This window comes from Rhinoraja longicauda, chromosome 1, assembly GCF_053455715.1.
Source record: "Rhinoraja longicauda isolate Sanriku21f chromosome 1, sRhiLon1.1, whole genome shotgun sequence".
NCBI classification, from domain to species: Eukaryota; Metazoa; Chordata; class Chondrichthyes; order Rajiformes; family Arhynchobatidae; genus Rhinoraja; species Rhinoraja longicauda.
In genome coordinates, this window is record NC_135953.1 from 109,349,016 (window position 1) to 109,371,049 (window position 22,034).

At 41.3% G+C, this 22,034-nt stretch overlaps 2 protein-coding genes across 7 annotated transcripts in view; one reads left to right on the forward strand and one right to left on the reverse strand.

Annotated features, from left to right (window-relative positions):
- The window catches only part of kiaa0232 (KIAA0232 ortholog), a 92,159-nt gene that overhangs the window by 17,037 nt on the left and 53,088 nt on the right, over window positions 1-22,034 (forward strand). The gene's annotated exons all lie outside the window — the stretch shown is intronic.
- Window positions 768-10,622, reverse strand: LOC144596260 (actin-5-like). 2 transcript variants are annotated; one of them, XM_078404480.1, is made up of 2 exons: window positions 10,601-10,622; window positions 768-1,867 (listed from the first exon to the last, which is right to left on the reverse strand). In XM_078404480.1, exons 1-2 carry the CDS (start codon window positions 10,620-10,622, stop codon window positions 768-770), a joined length of 1,122 nt encoding a protein of 373 aa, XP_078260606.1. The 2 variants fall into 2 exon arrangements, with proteins under 2 accessions (XP_078260606.1, XP_078260615.1); XM_078404489.1 differs by lacking the exon at window positions 10,601-10,622 and having other exon boundaries at window positions 768-1,971.

A 22,034-nucleotide genomic window follows, 5' to 3' on the forward strand; every position in this document is an offset into this window, starting at 1 on the left:
CAACCTTCGATTGGCATACTTGTTGGGTGAGATTGAGAAGCTGACCTGTGTAGGACTTTCCAGGCCCGGAACCCTGCCTGTTCCTTTATTAGGGATGGCTCTATCACCTGGCTGAGGCGAGTCAAGATGAGACGCTCAAACAGCTTGTAGGTTTGTCAAAAAGTGATATTGGCCTTGAGGTCTTTGTTGCTGAAGGATCTTATGTTTATGTTTTTATTGCATTAAAAAATCAATATGAATAATGGAAATGTAATTTTAGGCTATGCTTCAATATCTGTCAACCATGTGAATGTGCCGCTTCCCAATAATTCTTATATCTGGTGGACATGAACAGAGACAAAGATTACAAGGAGGCTAATAATGAGTTAATTTATTGGATTGTTCAAAAAAATGAATATTAAAACATTCTTGATATACTCCTTGCCCCAGCCGTAGAAGTGTTTACAGTCCCAAGAACTCTCCTTGGATAATCCTAACTTCTCAAAGAAAAGTGGTTTGTTCAAGAAAGTTCTAGAAAATGAAATTTTACACTTATTGGTTAAACCACCACCTGGACTGCAAATCCGCAGGCTATTTGTTGGGGCTGACTGCTGGATATCCAGGATGGCTTTAAAAAATAAACTGCGTTTACTGTTAGATTGTATTCATTAATAAACTCAGTTATATATGTTAAATTTGACCATTAAACACAATTGATTGATTTTGGATTATTTATTAATGGGTTTGATCTTATGCAGGCAAAATGTAATCAATCACTTAACTAATTCTTAAAAACACCTTTTGTTAATTATGGTTGGCCCATATTCTTTGTAATCATTGCTAGTGACCCACATATCCTTAAATGCTGTTAAGCTAGTTAAAATTGAAGCACCTATCCAAACAGAATAATTCCTGTTTTTTGGTGCACAGATAGTAACTTGTAATCCACTGGGTACTTGAGACTTAATTTCCTTGAGTAATCTTTCTTCCAAACCCGGGAACAGTGTGGAACCACCAGAGAGTATTATGTTGCAAAATAGATCTTTTCTCAAGCATCTATCGCATCTTAAAATGCTGTTGTAGATCAATTTATGAATTCCAGGTTCCTCCGAACATATGTTGGCTGTTGTGAAGAGAACTTCTGGTGCTTTGAAGAGCTCCTTTTGGATTGTAATCAGATTTCCATCAGGGAGCGTGTATTCCTGTTGTAGATTGTCTATCTGATTTTTAGCTTCCTGATTAGGATCACGAGCAATATAACACAATGTTTCCTTAATGTTTTCAAAGACCTCTTTAGGGATTGTACTTGGGATATTATGTCCACTTTCAAAGAGGAGTCTCCTGATATTCTCTGTAATATCATTTCCTGCTAGTTTAAGTCTTTTAACAGCATCAGGCAAATAGTAACCTTCGTAGATGGGTACAGCGTCTGTTAATCCAAAACCACTATCTAAGACTATTCCCCGAGTGCGTCCTGATGCATAGAGTGCCAGAGTTGCAGGTATAGCCAGATACATTGCTGGCACATTCAGACATTCAAACATAATTTCTGTCATCTTCTCTCTGTTAAAGAAAGATGTCAATGGAGCAGTAGTCATCAAAACTGGCCTCTCTTTTGATTTGACATGAAGCTCAGATGCATAAATGTGCTTCCAGAGTTTTTCTAAATGCTCCCAAGAAGTTACTGTGCCACGTTCAATGGGGTATTTTAATGACGCACTGCCTCTCTTAGCTTGAGCCATTTTTCCAAAATAAGTTTCTGTTGGGCATGATTCATGCGAGTTTCCCTTGGCTTTGAATGTACCGACAATTGATGGTATTACTGATGTTGGAAAGCAGTCACCAGCGAACCCAGATTTGCAAAACCCAGAACCATTATCGATGATCACTTCTCTACAATCCATTATTTTGTGTTCAGGTAACCTGGTCACTTGAATAACAAGTCTTCCTGTGAATAACTTGCTTCCGCTGGACAAAGTAAGTAGTGTAATTGCAACTAGAGCCAAGACCTTTAGCAGCATAGATCATTGATGACTCCACAATTGGTAGCTATGTGACCAGTGAATAGAGCTACTTCATAATAATTGATCTTTCTATGACCTATGACTCATTGCTGCAGATATCAAACAGATGAGCATTTTTCATTTGTGAAAAGGAAAAGTATATATTGGTGAATAACTAAGTTCTAATTCATGTGAAGGTGAAACCCTGTGGTTTGATGTCAAGGGAGTATTTTGAATTGTTGTCATGTTTTTTCAATTAAATTGAAAATTATCTGCTCTCAGCAAGAAATTAGGTGCTTTGTGGGATCAGATCATTCTCTCTTTGGGGCTCAAATTTGAGTTTGGCAGTATTTTTTTTTGTTCATAATGGAGCATATTAGAGCATAACATTTCATCAATGTTTTTATAGGATTTGTAATCAAGTCTGGGATATTAAACTATAGATTGACATAATAGCTTTTTGTGCTGGGAATGCAAATGGAGCCTGTGATATGTCAAACAAATGTGACTATGTCCTCTTGAAAATCTATTCTGAATTGAACCTGCATTAGTTATCATTTACACAAGATTACTTGTAGATAAGCTTTTAATTTGTGATTTTGAATTTAAATCACAAAAGCATACTTTCCAGTTGGGACATTATATCTGACGCGGAAATATAATTTCCTTTTTTTCCTGTGTTGTACATTTTATAGCCTGTCTTTAGGACCATTTATGTAGGATGTTATAAAGCGTAGAAGATATGTACTAATAGAGCTAATACTGGAAACAAGATTGTATGAAGCTAAAAATTAGATCTGCACAATGATTTTAATTCAGAGTAGGAAGCAAATCAATGAATGAACACAGCTGGCCCATGTCATATCAGGAAGGGCAAAGAAATCAATTGAATAAAACAGTGATACATAAAAATACAATGTGCAATTTTAAGAAGAACCTATTTCGTTTCCCCTTGTAAAATTGAGGAAGGTATTAACTCTTTCTGGGAATACTATTGCCGGTGATGACAACTTGGGTTTCACTCTTCTATTGTGTTGAGCAATAGTGGGGAATGTTATTCCTGTCTTGCCTTCTGATCCTATGTTCTTTTTGCCAGAGATCTAATGTAATTCCTTGGGGGCTACCAGCTAAAATAGAATGAATTAGCCAAAATTAAAAAATGAAGCTTATTTTACTCAGTGACATTTTCTTACACAAATTGATTATTTTTGATCATCTCAAAAAAAACATTGAATATTGAATTGTATTATTGGAGCTAAATGATTAACCTCTTGAATTCAGTTTCATTGTACCTTGCTGAGACCACATCTTAAGTATTGTATACAGATATGCTCTAATAACGTAATAAATGATACACTTGCCAAAAAGGAAGTTGTAGGAACAATCTAACTGGACTCATTCATTCCAGGATGTATGGGGAGATATTAGTTCAGTTTAGTATTGAGATATAGGGCTGTTTGGCCCACCGTGTCAATGCCAACGTTTGATCACTACTCATACTAATTCTGTTATGTCACTTTTGCATCTACTCCCCACACACGGGGCAAATTTAGAGAGGCCAATTAAACTATTACTTGGGTGTCTTTCGGATGTGGGACGAAAACCAGAACACTCGGAGAAAACCCATGTGGTCACAGGAAGAGCGTGCAAACTCCATTCAGGCAGCACCCGAGGTCAGGATCAAACCTGGATGTTTGGCGCAGTGATGCAGCAGCTCAGGTGGTGTAATGAAGTAGCTGTGCCACTGTGCTGCCCACATTGGGTCAGTTAGATCTATATTCACTCTAGTTTAGAAGAATGAGAATCTCATTCCTGTTTACAAATCCCACCATAGGCCTGCCTTTCCCTATCTTTGTAATTTTCTGCCCTGCCACAAAACATCTATATTTTTATATCCTAGCTTAATTACACCGTCAAATTTATTTGCCATGTAATATTTCATGTGCCTTCTCCCGCTCTACCTTCCACCTCTTCTGTTTCTTTGACCAAGGATTTACTCATCCACTTTAATTTTTATATTATTGGCTTGGATGATTTTTTTTGTTTGAAAATGTCATGTTAGAGCCCCCAATATTTAAGTTAAAGGTTCTATTTTTTTTTAAATTGCTATGAATTTTAATGAATAGTCTTCAGTTTTGTTCTGTCCTTGTTCTGGGTTATTTTAAATTCTGGGTTTCTGTCAATTCTACTTTGGTTCTTTTTGTTAATAGTTCGAACAAAAAATTAGTTTATTGCTCCTTTTGGCTTCTGTAAATTGTTGTTTTCTTGTTTTCTTATAAGCTATAATGTTGGATTTATTGTTATTCTAGCCATTTTGGCCTTGAGTTTTTTTTGATGCCTGAGCACAATTTAAAATTTTCAGGCATCATCCGTCTTTGAGACTTTGCATTGACTTTTGAATCTGCATTATTCGCAAGGTGTACAGTCTGTTCTAAATCAAACAGCACTTGTTCTAAGTAGATTATTCAATGCAAACAAATGTTAAAGGGTAATTGCTGTTCCAACTATTAAATATCCTGAGGGAATATAACTCGTGCTTTCTAAGTTTAAGTTACTTTGCAATTAGCTTGCTTGTTGTGATGCTGGATCTTTGTTGAATACATATCTATCTCAATTGGGGTATCCAGAGTGGTTTACCTTGTGCCAGGTGAGTCTGGCAATACTTTGTATAACTGGAGGAACTTGTTTAAAAAAATATGTAGTTTAGTTTAATTTTGAAACACAGTGCGGAAACAGGCCCTTTGGCCCACCGAGTCCTCGCCGTTCAGTGATCCCCGCAAAGACTATCCCACACACATTAAGGACAATTTACAATTATGCCAAGCCAATTAACCTACAAACCTGTAGGTCTTTGCATCATGAGAGGAAACTGGAGAAAACCCACACAGGTCACGGGGAGAATGTCACGGGGGTCACAGGTCACTACGTACCAAACAGCACTTGCAGTCGGGAATGAACCCAAGTTTCTGCAAGGCAGCCACTGTGCCACCCTCGCTGTGCCACAAAGGAACTGCAGATGCTGGTTTTCAAAAATGGACACAATGTGCTGGTGTAACTCAGCGGGTCAGACAGCATCCCTGGAGAACATGGATAGGTGATGTTTCTGGTTGGGACCTTTCAGTCTGAAGAAATGTCCCGACCTGAAACATCACTTATCCATGTTCTGCAGAAATGTGCCTGACCTGCTGAGTTATTCCTGCACTTTATGTCCTTTTGTTGTTTTTTGTGTAGCTTGGCCTGTTAAGTCAAAGGCAAGCAAAGTTTTATTTTGCATATAAGGAAATGAGTCATTCAACACCAAGTTACATCAGCCTTCATCATTTACTTCAGCAAATGATCAGCAAGGAAGTGACACAGCTGGCATCCTGGTGCCATCGCAACAACCTGGAGCTCAATGCTCTCAAGACAGTGGAACTAATTGTAGACTTTCGAAGAGATCCCCCTTCCCTCCCCCCACTCACCATCAACAACACCATAGTCACATCTGTGGAGTCATTTAAGTTCCTTGGAACCATCATCTCCAGGGACCTTAAATGGGGGGCCACCATCGACTCCACAGTCAAAAAGGCCCAACAGAGGATGTACTTCCTGCGTCAACTGAGGAAACATAATCTGCCACAGGCAATGATGGTCCAATTCTATACTGCTATCATTGAGTCCATCCTCACCTTCTCCATCATGGTCTGGTTTGGCTCAGCCACCAAGCACGACATCCGGAGGCTGCAACAATAGACAATAAACAATAGACAATAGGTGCAGGAGTAGGCCATTCAGCCCTTCGAGCCAGCACCGCCATTCAATGTGATCATGGCTGATCATTCTCAATCAGTACCCCGTTCCTGCCTTCTCCCCATACCCCCTGACTCCACTATCCTTAAGAGCTCTATTTAGCTCTCTCTAGTATGTTTGTGTTGTCATTTGTGAGTGGAGCACCAAGGCTCATTCCTTGTATATGCATACTTGGCCAATAAACTTATTCATTCATTCAAATAGTTCCAATTGCATTTATCCACCCTATTTCTGTGTTTCATCTGCCACTCTCATCTAGTCCAACCTTGAACGTTCCTGCCTCAAACGGTAACCCAGGAAATAAATTTAACCACTTCACAACTTGTGTAAGAAAGTTTCTCATTTCCTTGGTTGTATATCTATTGCATTTAATAATGTTAACTTACACGCCTTTACAATTTACAGAATGTTTGTAGTAGTATTGCCCCTTTAGCTGCATTTCTTAGCAAAATATAAAATTTTAAAAACTGAATCTTCCCACCAATTAGTTAATGTGATGACAGTTTGGAGTTTGGTACACCACTCTTCAGTGGAAAAGTAAATCCAGAGAACCATATCAAGTGACATTATAACATGTTTGATTCTCACTGTGCCACGGAATATGCTTGTTGGACGTTTAGTACGAAACATTGGCATCTTTCCAGTTGGTTCACAATATATTATTGTTTCCATAATCCCTACATCTCTAGGTGTACAACTAGGTTCAGAGATTACATATGGAGGAATGATTGCATAAACCATGTTTATATTCCTTGGACTAGATAAAAATTAAAAAGTGATTGTTAGAAGCTTTAACGATTTTGTAAGAAATTAATAGAAATAAAGTTTTTCTACCGGTGAGAGAAACTCGGATAAACGATTATAATCTTAAATATCAGACCCAAGGCATACAAGAGGGAAGTTAGAAAACCAGAGAGCTAAGGTTGAATCCCATCACATCAGATGAGGAATTTAAATTACAAATCTCTGCTAAAATTAGTTGTTATAAAAGGAAATAGTTTTCGCAATGATGACCATGGAAACTAAAACCCTATCTAGTTTACATAGTATCCTTCAGGAGGCTAACCTGCCATTCTTAACCAGTCTAGCCTACAGGTGCCTCCAGACTTGCCACATGTGGTCAACTCTTAAATGCCCTCAGAAGGCAATCAATTGTACCAATATCTGTGCTTTCAAACTGATAAGTAAAAGAAAATTGATAGACTACAGATACTCCCCGACTTATGATGCTTCGACTTACGATATTTCGACTTTGCGATGGTGCAAACGGCAGTGACCCGTAGCGAGCCGCAGCTCGCTTCTGGCCATGTGATCATGTGTATTCAATGCATTTCGACAAGATATTTTCGGTTTCCGATGTGTTTCTCGGAACGTAACCCCATCGTAAGTTGAGGAGCACCTGTACCTGGCATTTACCTAGGCGCCCAGTACGGATGGGGAAGGCAACTTCCATCCATTTATCCATGAGAAGTCCTCCTCAGGAATATGTGAGAGCCAGAGTCTTTGGGAGAGAGCTGTCTCACAAACTAGTTGATCAACAGCTTGATCTTGTCTTACAGATTTATACCTTACGAATAGAGTAATCCATCATTGTCCCTGGGTATGTCTCGTCCACTGGCAGGATAGATCCACCAGAGCAGCAGCACAGTGAGGTGCAGGTGGGAGTGAATGGTTCTTGGCGATCTCCACATTCACAAACAATGAAGCTGCAAAAGCTGCAGTGTAGGAATGCCATTGTTCTGTTGCCAGTACATATGACAATTAAACAATTTTTGACTCATGACTATTAAGCCAGATGATCAATCTGGGTTCAATAAAAAATACAGAGGGGCACGCTGATAGCACCAGACATGGATAAAAATGCTGAGGTGCCAGACCATGGAAACTACGCTACATGGCAAAAACAAGGTTAACCTGTTTAGTGCCACCCCTGAGTATGCTCGGGTCATGGCCAATAGTGGAAAAAAAACTTGGCAGTGAACAGGTTAAATGATCTTGCATCCAACAGATCATACTGAAGCTTTGCAATCCTACTCTATCCAGATGTGTATGTTAATTAATTTTAATTACATTTAAATTAACTTAATTAAAATCGTTGAAAACATTAGCGACGCAGTGGTGCTGGTTTCCGACGGGCACGGTGACGGATGCACCACACATCTCTGTCCTCCATACAGCTGGCAAGCTCTTTTGTCTCAACATATGCGTGCGTCTTCCAACAACATCTTCAGCATCGTCTTCTTTGGTTGTCCTGGGTTCCGTCTTCAATGGGTGGGTTCCCACAGCACAACCTTGTTTGCTGGTATTACTGGATGGCGGTGGCAATGACCAGCGAGCCTCACCCTTCTCGACCTGATCTTCTTGGTCAGAGGTGGAAACTCCCCATAGAGCTGGGCGTTGGTGATGTGGTCCCTCCAACTGACATTTTTGAACTTTTCTGAGCATTGAGGTGCAGATACCATCGAGAGACTTGGACAGTGCTCGAGTGAGAGGCCTCGCACTCGTACAATAATATTGCCTCTACAGTTGCATGGAAGAATCTCAGTTTGAGACCCTTAGACATCCGTGACGTCCAGATTTTCCTGTGTTATTGAGGGCTTTCCATGCGAGCGCTTTCCGGACCTTGATGTCATTCTCTGAGCTCTGCATCCTCGCTCCCAGGCACTTTCTTGAGAGATGCACCGCTGCTGGTTTTAAGAGGCTCATGGTCACCACCGTTGAACGCCATGTACTCTGTCTTCTTGGTATTGAGGTGGAGGCCCACTTTCTCACACTCTGTCTCGACCCTGCCGAGCAGCTCTTGTGCCTCCCCAATTTGGTCTGACAGCAGGACGATGTCATCAGCGAAATCGAGGTCTGACAAGTTGAGTGACCTGATTCATCTCAAACGCATTGGGGTGATTGTGAAGCCGAGGTCACGTGTTCCTTGAGCGCTTGCCTCATTGCACAATCAAGGACAATGACAAAGAGAAAGGGTGCCAGCATGTCTCCCTGTAAGACCCCCACGAGGATTTTGAACATTTTGCTCTCGCCATCCAGGGTGGCAACCTTGGCCGTGGTGCCCAAGTGCATATCCTCAATGGCTCACAGGAGACGAGGAGGGATATTATAAGCCTTCAAAATCATAATTTTGCATTGATGAATCGAGTCAAACGCCTTCTTGAAGTCAATGAAGGTTAGGCATTGTTATTCTTCACTTCCTCAATGATTCTTCGGAGGGCAAGGATCTGTGTGACTGTGTTCCTCTTCTCTCCGAAGCCGTTCTGATTGTAACATAGTTTCGGGTCGATAGCAGCCCGAATCTGGTTGAGAATCAAGCGGTTGCAGACCTTGGCCAAGACACATGTCAGGCATGTGTATATTCATGGTTAGTTGAAGAGCTAACCAAGAGAGAAGGCTCAAACAACATTCCATCTTTATTCCATGTTTTCTTACATTATGGAAAGAAACCATTGGGCCCATTATGTCTGCCAGCTCTTCGATAAATCCCTTTCCCTCACATTTCCTTGTAAACTATTCTCACACATATGTTGATTGTTATCTCTCGCCATCCTACCTCTTCACATTACAAGGCACAATGTTGGGAGATAGGAGGAAACCTGATCACTTGGAGAAAACCCACAGAGACACAGGAAGAACTTGAAAATTTCACACTGACACAACTGTAATTCAGAATGGATTCTACAGTCCTGAAATATTTCCAACAATGTTTGGGCAAATGTGTGAACAGATGGTCCGTCTCGGCATTCCCTGCGATTCCCATTACAGTGCCCTCCATAATGTTTAGGACAAAGACCCATAATTTATTTATTTGCCTCTGTACTCCACAATTTGAGATTTGTAATAGAAAAAATCACATGTGGTTAAAGTGCACATTGTCAGGTTTTAATAAAGGCCATTTTTATACATTTTGGTTTCACCATGTAGAAATTGCAACTGTGTTTATACATAGTCCGTCCCCCCCTTTTCAGGGCACCATAATGTTTGAGACACATGGTTTAATGGGCATTTGTAAATCCTCTGGTCTGCTTAATTGCCTCCTTAATACAGGTATAAGAGAGCTCTCAGTACCTAGTCTTTCCTCCAGTCTCTCCATCAACTTTGGAAACTTTTATCGCTGTTTATCAGCATGAGGACCAAAGTTGTGCCAATGAAAGTCAAAGAAGCCATTATGAGACATGAGAAACAAGAATAAAACTGCTAGAGACATCAGCCAAACCTTAGGCTTACCAAAATCAAATGTTTGGAACATCATTAAGAAAAAAGAGAGCACTGGTGAGCTGACTAATCGCAAAGGGACTGGCAGGCCAAGGAAGACCTCCATAGCTGATAACAGAAGAATCCTCTCTATAATGAAAAATCCCCAAACACCTGTCCGACAGATCAGAAACACTCTTCAGGAATCAGGTGTTGATTTGTCAATGACTGCAGAGACTTCATGAACAGAAATACAGAGGCAACATTACAGGATGCAAAATACAGAGGCTACACTGCAAGATGGTTAGCTGCAAAAATAGGATAGAAACATAGAAAATAGGTGCAGGACGAGGCCATCCGGCCCTTCGAGCCAGCACCGCCATTCATTGTGATCATGGCTGGCCATCCACAATGAATAACCCGTGCCTGCCTTCTCCCCATATCCTTTGATTCCACTAGCCTCTAGAGTAACTCTCTCTTAAATCCATCCGGTGATTTGGCCTCCACTGCCCTCTGTGGCAGAGAATTCCACAAATTCACAACTCTCTGGGTGAAAAAGTTACTTCTCACCTCAGTTTTAAATGGCCTCCCCTTTATTCTAAGACTGTGACCCCTGGTTCTGGATGCCCAACATTGGGAACATTCTTCCTGCATCTACCTTGTCCAGTCCTTTTATAATTTTATATGTTTTATAAGATCCCCTCTCATCCTTCTAAACTCCAGTGAATACAAGCCTAGCCTATTCAATCTTTCCTCATATGACAGTCTCGCCATCCCAGGGATCAATCTCGTGAACCTACTCTGCACTGCCTCAATTACAAGGATGTCCTTCCTCAAATTAGGAGACCAAAACTGTACACAATACTCCAGATGTGGTCTCACCAGGGCCCTACACAACTGCAGAAGAACCGATACTGAAATCCTCTCGTTATGAAGGCCAACATTCCATTAGCGTTCTTCACTGCCTGCTGTACCTGCACGACAACTTTCAGTGACTGATGTACAAGGGCACCCAGGTCTCGGTGCACTTCCCCCTTACCTAACCTGACACCATTGAGATAATAATCTGCCTCCTTGTTTTTGCCGCCAAAGTGGATAACCTCACATTTATCTATATTATACTGCATCTGCCACGCATCTGCCCACTCACTCAACCTGTCCAGGTCACCCTGCAACCTCCTAACATCGTTTTCGCAGTTCACACTGCCACCCAGCTTTGTGTCATCCGCAAACTTGCTAGTGTTACTTCTAATTCCTTCATCCAAATCATTAATATATATGGTAAACAGTTGCGGCCCCAACACCGAGTCATGCGGCACTCCACTCGCCACTGCCTGCCATTCTGAATGCCAAGGATGGCCAGGTTACAGTTCTTCTTTCGTGCCCATCATCCATGTTTCAAATGTTGAGATCACTGTCATCGTCCGTCCTGAAAAGAACGCAAGCTTCAATGCTACAATCAGTGGGAGCCATCACATGTTGCAATAGATGATGGTGGTAGCAGAATTAGCTCAGGACACTTCCAGTTTCCAGCCCCGCGACGTGGACGCTTCTGCTATGGGGCCAGGTTACAGGTTCCCAAGAAGTACTTAAAAGAGCAATCACAGTTCTGGAAAAAGGTCTTGTGGACAGATGAGACAAAGATTAACTTATATCAGAGTGATGGCAAAAGCAAAGTGTGGAGGAGAGAAGGAACTGCCCAAGATCCAAAGCATACCACCATACCAGCTATGAAACACGGTTGTGGGGGTGTTCTGGCCTGGGCACCTATGTCTGCTGAAGGTACCGACTCACTTATCTTCATTGATGATACAACTGCTGATGGTAGTAGCATAATGAATTCTGAAGTGTATAGACACATCCTATCTGCTCAAGTTCAAACAAATGCCTCAAAACCCATTGGCCGGCAGTTCATTGTACAGCAAGACAATGATCCCAAATATCCTGCTAAAGCAACAAAGGAATTTTTCAAAGCTAAAAAATAGTTTGAGTGGCCAAGTCAATCACCTGATCTGAACCCAATTGAGCATGCCTTTTATATATGGAAGAGAAAACTGAAGGGGACTAGCCCCCAAAACAAGCATAAGCTAAAGATGGCTGCAATACAGGCCTGGCAGAGCATCACCAGAGAAGACACCCAGCAACTGGTGATGTCCATGAATAGACAATAGACAATAGGTGCAGGAGTAGGCCATTCAGCCCTTCGAGCCAGCACCGCCATTCAATGCGATCATGGCTGATCACTATCAATCAGTACCCCGTTCCTGCCTTCTCCCCATACCCCCTCACTCCGCTATCCTTAAGAGCTCTATCCAGCTCTCTCTTGAAAGCATCCAACGAACTGGCCTCCACTGCCTTCTGAGGCAGAGAATTCCACACCTTCACCACCCTCTGACTGAAAAAGTTCTTCCTCATCTCCGTTCTAAATGGCCTACCCCTTATTCTCAAACTGTCGCAGACTTCAAGCAGTCATTGCATGCAAAGATATGCAACGAAATACTAAACATCACTACTTTCATGTACATGTCATTGCTGTGTCCCAAACATTATGGTGCCCTGAAATGGGGGGACTATGTATAAACACTGCTGTAATTTCTACGTGGTGAAACCAAAATGTATAAAAATGGCCTTTATTAAAATCTGAAAATGTGCACTTTAACCACATGTGATTTTTTCTATTACAAATCTCAAATTGTGGAGTACAGAGGCAAATAAATAAATGATGCGTCTTTGTCCCAAACATGGAGGGCACTGTATCAGAGAAGCTGGACTCCAGCCAATTTGATTCATTTTATGTGATATAAAGAAATCGCTAAGAACATTGCCTATAGCAAAGATTTAAGGGACCAGATAACATCCTAGCTGTAGTACTCAAGACATGCGTACCAGTACTTGCCAAACTATTCCAGTATAGTTACAAAAGTAGTATCTATCCAAAATGTGGAAAAATGTGCAGATGTATGTCATGTTCACAAAAAGCAGGACAAATCCAATCCAGCTAACTGCCACTCCATCTGTTAAGCTGATGAACGCTGTAAACAGCAGGACTATAAAAAAGGAAATTCAACAAAAGCCTGATGACCAATGCCTAGCTCGGGTTTTACTACCACATAGTTCTAGACCTCATCACTGGACTCAGCTAAAAGAAGATTTCTTGGAGCCGCTTGTTTAGATGTCATTAAGCAGATGAGGAAAAAGGCAGAGGAACTGGGAGAATAAAATGGAGTCCTGGGAGAAGGCTTTGGTGTAAGTTAATTGAGATAGATGTAGGAGTCGGTTAGCTTATGGTGGATATTGGTATTGACCTACTCCTCAGGATGGAGACTGAGAAATCCAGTTTTCTGTGAAAATCATATTCCCATTCTGCTCTACATTTCCCATGACGACAATTTAAAGCTAACTTGTTTTTTCTCTCTCACCCAGTGGGAGTCTTCTACTGATATATTAACTCGGTTTCATTTTTCACAGATAATGTTTTGCTGACTATACTTTCTGAGTATTTTGAGCATTCTCTATTTTTATCTCAAATTTAAAATAAAATTACTTGGTCTTGGAGATTTATCTGAATTCATTCATACAGATTTACTTATTAGAAATCTCCTATTGACTTCTCTTAACAGTGTTACTCTGAAATTTTATTTTCTGCTACATCTCTGCTAAAGTATAATTTTATTGCATACGGACCTTCATTTTATGTAACGGGCCAAGGACATTTGCTTGTTTCATTTGATTGAAAGCAGATAAAATAAGCACAAAATGAAGTTCAATTAAAAGGCAGTATAACATTTCTTGGAATCATAGAAATGTACAGGGAAGTAAGTAGGGGCCTATTCTAAGAAACTTGAAAGTACTCTAATTGTACTCGAGCCACATGATGTTCCCAAGTTGAAAGAATTTCCTTTGATACTCTTTATGAGGCAGTTGTGTGGAATAACTTGCATGATTTTGTGCAGTATCACAATTACAATTTGACAACTCAAGTACTTAACAGTTAAACTCAAAGTGATACATGCTTTTGGGATGTCCGCTGGCTAGATCATAGAATCTTATTACGTTCTACATGAATTATTATGATGGATGACACTGACTCATTTTGAAAGAGTGCACTTGCTTATTTTAGTATGAACCCATTCTATTTCCTTGGTGCCCGGTTTTTCTCTGAAAACCGCTTCTTTTCCTTATTAATGGTTTTTGTCTTCCACTAATATTTCATTATTTACAGTAATATATAGATCATTTAGTGCTATCAAGATGTTGTCTGCTGTCTGCACATGCTCAGCAACCATGATTCCATATAAGTCTACCTTTCATTTGGAATTTGAACTTTCTATCTTGTTTGTGGAATGCATTATATGCAAATATGTTCAGTGCTACTTTCCATATGTAGTTTATATTTAAAAATGAGAGCTGTCAAAGATAATTGTGTGTGTATGTGCATGGTAGGGGGAGGGGAAATATTTGCAATTTCTTTATGATAAAAGAGGAACTTGATACATAAATGAAGTGTGCACATGTGTGGGACTCTCGGGCGGGCGAGGCCTGCGGACGGAATCAGCGATAATTTCCAGACGCTTTGAAGATATGTATTACGGAAATGAGTTGCTTAAAGCTTAAATAAAGTTTAAGTAAATTGGAATTTTCATTTGCCTCACAACAATTTAAGCAACTCAATCTCAGAAGTTAAGCAGTGTGACATCGAGATGGAGAAACTATTGAAACCACAACGCTTGGATCTGGATCCCAACTCACCTACTGCAGCAAAGGAATGGAAGCACTGGCTTCGTACACTAAATAACTTCTTTGATGAGTGTGGCGACAATGCACCAGACAAATTCAGGACATTAATAAGCTCTGTCTCTTACGATATATATGATTACATAGAGGAATGTACAACTTATGATTCTGCTATTGATGTACTAAGCAGACTCTTCGTTAAGACACCCAATGTAATATTTGCTCGACACCTCCTTGCTATTCCTAAACAAAAACCTGGTGAGTCACTTGATGAGTTTTTACAAGAACTTCAAAGACTTAGTAAAGACTGCCTTCAAAGCAGTTACAGCTGATCAATATCGACAGGAACTTATTCGAGACTCGTTTATCAATGGTTTGGCATCGCCTTTAATACGACAGAGACTATTAGAAAACAAAACCTTGGATTTACAGTCAGCTTACAATCAAGCTTACTCATTAGACTTGGCTCAGAGAAATTCAGATGCTTATGGCTCATCTAATGTGTATTCTGCTGCAACTACTACAAAAGAATCTCACCCAAGTACTAACATGGAGCAAGCTGAAACAATTTCTACTGATAAATGTGCCCTTGCTGCAGCATATACTTATCCAAAAAGGAAGTGTTACTTTTGCGGGGGTAATATTCATAATAGAGAGATATGTCCTGCTCGAGAGGCAACTTGTAATAGTTGTGGCAAGAAGGGACATTATTCTAGAGTATGCAAGTCCAAAGCAACTACTAAAAGTGTGACTGCTGCCATGTATATGCCTTCTCTATGTGCAATTACAGCTGCATTTCCTCAGAGCTTGTCTCAAGCAGCTACAATGGTATCCATCAATCGCCATACACTTAATGTACTACTTGATTCTGGCAGTTCAGATAATTTTATAAATGAACAAGTTGTGTCTCGACTAAATCTAACTGTAATTCCTTCAAATAGAGAAATCTCGATGGCTCTGACATCTCTCAATGCTCAAATTATTGGATCTTGTATTGTAGACTTTATTCTGAACAAAACTAGTTATAAATCCGTATGTCTTGGTATTATGGAAAATTTGTGTAGCGATGTAATTCTAGGTCAGGATTTTCAGAAACAGCACAGATCACTTCAAATAATGTATGAAGGAACTATGCCTGATCTTGTATTGTCAAAGCCACCAGTATTGTGAGTTTTTTCTGCTGCATCTGTTGAATATCCTTCATTATTCACTAATTTATCTTCTAAGTGCAAGCCAATTGCTACAAAATCAAGACATTTTAGTAAGGATGACAAAAACTTTATCGCCACAGAAGTAACTAATCTTTTACGAGAAGGGATCATAGAGCCCAGCTCTTCCCCTTGGAGGGCACAAGTTGTCGTGGTTAAGGACCCCTTGGAGAGACATAGAAAGAGACTCTGCATTGATTACGCTCAAACTATAAACCAGTTCACGGAGCTTGACGCATATCCATTACCTCGTATAGATATTATCAATACATTAGCTAAGTATAAGGTATTCTCTACTTTTGACCTAAAAAGTGCTTACTACCAAATTCCTTTGAAAGAATCAGAAAAGAAATACACTGCGTTTGAAGCAAATGGAAAATTATACCACTACTGCAGAGTTCCTTTTGGTGTAATTAATGGTGTGGCAGTTTTTCAGAGAGAGATGGACAAACTTGTTGAACAGGAAAACCTTAAAGATACTTTCCCTTATCTTGATAATATAACTATTGCAGGAAAAGACCAAGCTGAACATGACAAAAATGTACAACGGTTTTTAGAAGTTGTACATTCTAAAAATCTAACATTAAATGAGGCTAAGTCAATAATATCAGTGTCATCACCGGGCGGCACGGTGGCGCAGCGGTAGAGTTGCTGCTTTACAGCGAATGCAGCGCCGGAGACTCAGGTTCGATCCTGACTACGGGTGCTGCACTGTAAGGAGTTTGTACGTTCTCCCCGTGACCTGCGTGGGTTTTCTCCGAGATCTTCGGTTTCCTCCCACACTCCAAAGACGTACAGGTATGTAGGTTAATTGGCTGGGTAAATGTAAAAATTGTCCCTAGTGGGTGTAGGATAGTGTTAATGTGCGGGGATCGCTGGGCGGCACGGACTTGGAGGGCCGAAAAGGCCTGTTTCCGGCTGTATATATATGATATGAATATTCTTGGTTATTGGGTTGGAAATGATATGATCAAGCCTGATCCAGAAAGACTCCGCCCACTCCAAGAGATACCTGTTCCAGCTACATTAAACTCTCTACGAAGGGTTCTTGGCATGTTTGCATATTATGCTAAATGGATAACAAATTTCTCTGACAAAATTCAACCTTTGATTAGAGCAAAATCTTTCCCCCTTGACTCTACAGCAATTGGTGCCTTTACTTCTTTAAAGAAACAATTAGAATCTGCGACATTACACGCCATCGATGAGGATCTCCCCTTTGTTGTTGAATGTGATGCCTCTGATTTAGCAGTATCAGCAACATTAAATCAAGGAGGACGACCAGTGGCTTTCATGTCTCGTACTCTCCAAGGTAGTGAATTGCATTACCCACCCGTCGAAAAGGAAGCTACAGCAATTATTGAAGCAGTGAGAAAATGGAGTCATTTCCTTGCTCGCCAGCACTTCACTTTGATAACAGATCAGTGTTCAGTAGCTTTTATGCTAAATAATCGGAAGCGAACGAAGATTAAAAACAGTAAAATTCGTGAATGGAGGATTGAATTATCTGCATATAGTTATTCAATTGAGTACCGCCCTGGTAAGGATAATGTTGCTCCGGATGCATTAACTCGAGCATTTTGTGCCTCTGTTCATTCTTCTGCACTCACTGATCTTCACAATGGGCTGTGTCATCCTGGAGTCACTCGTATGTTACACTATGTTCGTTCCAAAAACTTGCCTTTCTCTACAGAAGATGTGAAGATGACGTGTGCTTCATGTAGAATCTGTGTTGAATTAAAACCAAGGTTTTTCCGTCCTGAAGAAGGAAGATTAATCAAAGCTACTCAACCTATGGAACGTTTGAGTATTGACTTCAAAGGGCCTTTACCATCCTCCTCTCAAAATGTTTATATACTTACCAAAGTTGATGAATATTCGAGGTTTCCATTTGCCTTTCCTTGTCCAAATATGTCAGCTGCTACGGTTATCAAATGTTTAGATCAACTGTGTTTCATTCTGTGGATTTCCAAGTTACATACATTCTGATAGGGGCACCTCATTCATGTCAAAAGATTTAAAGGACTACCTTTCTAATAGAGGAATTGCAACAAGTAAAACAACACCATATCATCCTATTGGAAATGGTCAGGTTGAGAGGTATAACGGAATCATTTGGAAAGCAGTGAAACTGGCTTTAAAGTCAAACGACATACCAGATTGGCAGTGGGAATGTGTTCTACCAGATGAATTACACTCCATCAGATCTCTACTGTCAACTGCTACCAATACTACTCCACATGAGCGGTTCTATAACTTCAAACGGCGTTCTTCTAGTGGTACTTCTCTGCCATCATGGTTGACTAGCCCTGGGCCTGTGTTGCTTCGTCGATATGTCCGATCAAATAAGAATGAGCCCTTTGTTGATGAAGTTGAACTGACTGATGTCAACCCTTCTTATGCAACTATCAAGTGTCAGGATGGACGTCAGTCAACCATCTCACTTCGTGACCTTGCACCATGTCCATCTTCTCCATCAGCTCCATCACTCCTTGATAATATTCATCGAGAACGTCCTTCAACATTCCCATCATCCCCTATGAAAACTTCTATAAGTAATTCTAAAATTGAAAATGTAAATAACAATATGAGTGAAGTTGATGACCAAGCAATATATGTACCACCGGCTATTGAAACACCATTATCTCCTGATGCTCCAGTGCTGCGACGGTCATCAAGACATACTAAACCCCCTGACCATCTCAACTTATAAATAGGAGGGGAGAATGAAGTGTGCGCATGTGCGGGACTCTCGGGCGGGCGAGGCCTGCGGAATCAGCGATAATTTCTAGACGCTTTGAAGATATGTATTACGGAAATGAGTTGCTTAAAGCTTAAATAAAGTTTAAGTAAATTGGAATTTTCATTTGCCTCACAACAATAAATATGGACGAAAACCCATGTATCTCTGGACCACTTTCTCCCACCTTGCCGCTTGCAAAGACATTATCCCCTGCTCTCAATTTTTTCAGTTTCCACCGCATCTGCTCCCAGCATGAGGCTTTCCATTCCAGAACATCTGAAATGTCCTCATTGTTTAGTAAACATGGTTTCTCCCCTACTGTCATGGATGGATCCCTCACCTGTGTCTCCTCTGTGTTTTGTGGTTTTGCTCTAACTGTCCATCCTCCCAGGTGGAATAAGGATACAGTTCCCCTTGTCCTTTCAGCTCCTTCCGCATCCAACACATTATCCTCTGACATTTACGTCGCCTTCAAAGTGATCCCAGCACCAGTCACATCTTCCCATCTCAACCCTTTCCAACCTTCCGCAGAGACCGTTCCCTCCGCCGCTCCTTGGTTCACTTATCTCTTCCTACACATACCATCTCCTCCTCGGGTACCTTCCCCCGCAACTGCAGGAGATGTAACACCTGTCCCTATACTTCCTCACTCACCCCCATCCATGGACCCCAGCAGTCCTTCCAGCTGCAACAGAGGTTCACTGCATCTCCTCTATCTTCACCTAATGCATCCCAATGTGGCCTCCTGTACATAGGTAACCTTTTCGCCGAACACGTGCGCTCAATCCACCAAGGCCTGTTGGATCTCCCAGTTGCTGACCATTTTAACTCCTTTTCCATTACCATAATGATCTTTCTGTCCTGGACCTCCTCCATTGCCAGAGTGAGGCCACTCGCAAACTAGAGGAACAATCCCTCATATTCCGCTTAGGAAGTTCACAACCCAACAAGGTGATCATTGAATGATCCAATTTTAGGTTATTACAAAACCCTTCCCTTCTCCCTTCTTCCCATGCAACCTTCCCCATTCCCTTCTGCCTACATTCCTTCCTCCTGCCTCACAATTCACAACTCTTCAATTTTTTGTCTCACACCTTCCATATTTTCATCTCTGGCCTTTGTCCACCATCTGCCTATTTAAAAAAAACCTTACCTGCATGAACCTATTATTTGTCAGGCTTTGTCTTGCCCCTACTCTCTTTGTCTTGCCCCTACTGCAGAGGCCCAGAGGAAACGCACCGCGCGCAAGGCCCGGGCTACCTCCATTCCCACAGCAGCACCCATCCACTTGTGTCCTACGTGTGGGCGTGCCTTCGGCCCGGATTGGCCTCACCAGTCACTTCCGGACCCACAGTCACCAATCTTCCAACTGAAAGTGAAGTCATGGTCATCTTCGAACCCGAAGGACGAACAACAACAACAACAACTCTCTTCCAGCTTTCTTTCCCGCCCCCAACCCTGCAATCAGTTTGGGGAAGAGTCCCGACCTGAAATGTCACCTGTCCATGTTTTCCAGAGATGCTGCCTGGTCCACTGAGTTTTCTCCAACACTTTGTATATTTTTTAAAATAAATTTATGTACTGTTTGACCAGTACTATATTTGCCATGACTCGAACTGTAATGATCAAGGTATCAACTAGATGTATTTCCGGAAGAAATAAAGGGAAGTTGCAAAAGTAAAGCAACTAGTATGAAAATAACATTTAACGATTTAAAAAAAATAAATGATGCTTCATGACACAATATCAAGACACTTACATTGAGGGAATCAAGCATGGTAACTCAAATTTCACTGTACCTTAACTGGTACATGCGACAATAAATTGATCTTGAAATCTTGAACAAAAGAGATCTGTTATGTAGCTCTTGTTGACCTTCAGCAAGATCTTCAACCTGGTTAGCTGGAATGACATCTATGTCATCCTCTTCAAAATTGGTTGTGCACATTAGATGCCCTCACAATTCAAGGAATCTCATGGGAGAAAGCACATATTCAAATAACCATTGAAAATAAAATATATATGTTCAGCATTGACACTAGGAAGAAGCAATGGTCTGCATGCTGGATTTGAAATATGGTCTGTGCTCATCAAGTAAAATGATTAATCTTGTCAACTAATCAAGGGTGGACCAGCTTGCTCATGAACAGGCAATTTCACAGAAGAAGACATGGCACCCAGCTGACTGTTCAGGATCTCCTCTTCAAAGAAGAGAAATTATTCAAAGGCAATTATTCCTCTTCCCCAGCTAGCCTCTCCTGCGAGGTTCACAAGGCTCTATCCTAGGCCCCATTCTCTTCTCTCTGTACATGCTCCCCCTCGGCCAAATCATTCAAAGGCACGGCATTTCCTTCCACTGCTATGCGGATAACACACACAGCTGTATCCCCCCCTGAAACCCAACAACCGGTCAAATTTAATCAGCCTCATGCACTACCTTGAGGACATAAAATGTTGGATGGCACAGAACTTCCTTCAACTAAACGAGAGCAAGTCTGAGGTCATCCTATTCGCCCCCCACCCCCGACTCCATTAAAAACGATAACCGGCAGCTTTGGAAGCCTATCCTCCCAAGTCAAACCGCATGTCAAAAACCTTGGCATGATATTTGACTCTGCATTAAAGTTTGACAAGCAAGTCAACACTGTGGTAAAAGCCAGCTTCGTACCAGAGCTAAAATCAAACCATTCCTCCAATTTGATGACATTGAAAAAATCATCCACGCATTCATTTCCTCCTGCCTAGACGACTGCAACTCCCTATACACAGGGAGCAGCCAATCATCCCTGTCCCGCCTGCAATTGGTCCAAAACGCCGCAGCGAGACTCCTGAAGGGTACCCGTAAAAGGGACCACATCACCCCGATTCTGGCCTCTCTCCACTGGCTCCCAGTACAGTACAGAATCAACTTCAAGCTCCTATTCACATATAAAGCCCTAAACAGGCTTCCCCCCCCCCCCCCCCAATATCAAAAATCTTCTAACTCACCACTCTATCTCCAGGTCCCTCAGGTCGGCCGACTTGGGGCTACTCACTATCCCGCGGTCTAGGCTTAAGCTCAGGGGTGACCGCGCTTTTGCGGTTGCAGCTCCTAGACTGTGGAACAGCACCCTTCTCCCCATCAGAACTGCCCCCTCCATCGACTCCTTTAAGTCCAGGCTCAAAACCTATTTCTACTCCCTCGCGTTTGAGGCCCTCTGAGGGGCCGCTGTGAACTGTTTATGTATGTGCTGTTATGTTTGTGTGCCATTGTATGTTTGTTCTTAGTACCTGAACTGATGTACAGCACTTTGGTCAATGTGGGTTGTATTTAAATGTGCTATACAAATAAAATTGACTTGGCTTGACTTGACTTGACTTGAAAGAATAAGCTAATTTGTC

Excerpts from the sequence above, each read along its gene's own strand:
- LOC144596260 (XM_078404480.1), bottom strand. The coding sequence starts at position 10,622 with ATGCAGGAAGAATGTTCCCAAT. Across the intron at positions 1,868-10,600 it reads GCAGGAAGAATGTTCCCAAT|TGATCATCGATAATGGTTCT; the intron begins GTTGGGCATCCA and ends ATTGTAGAGAAG.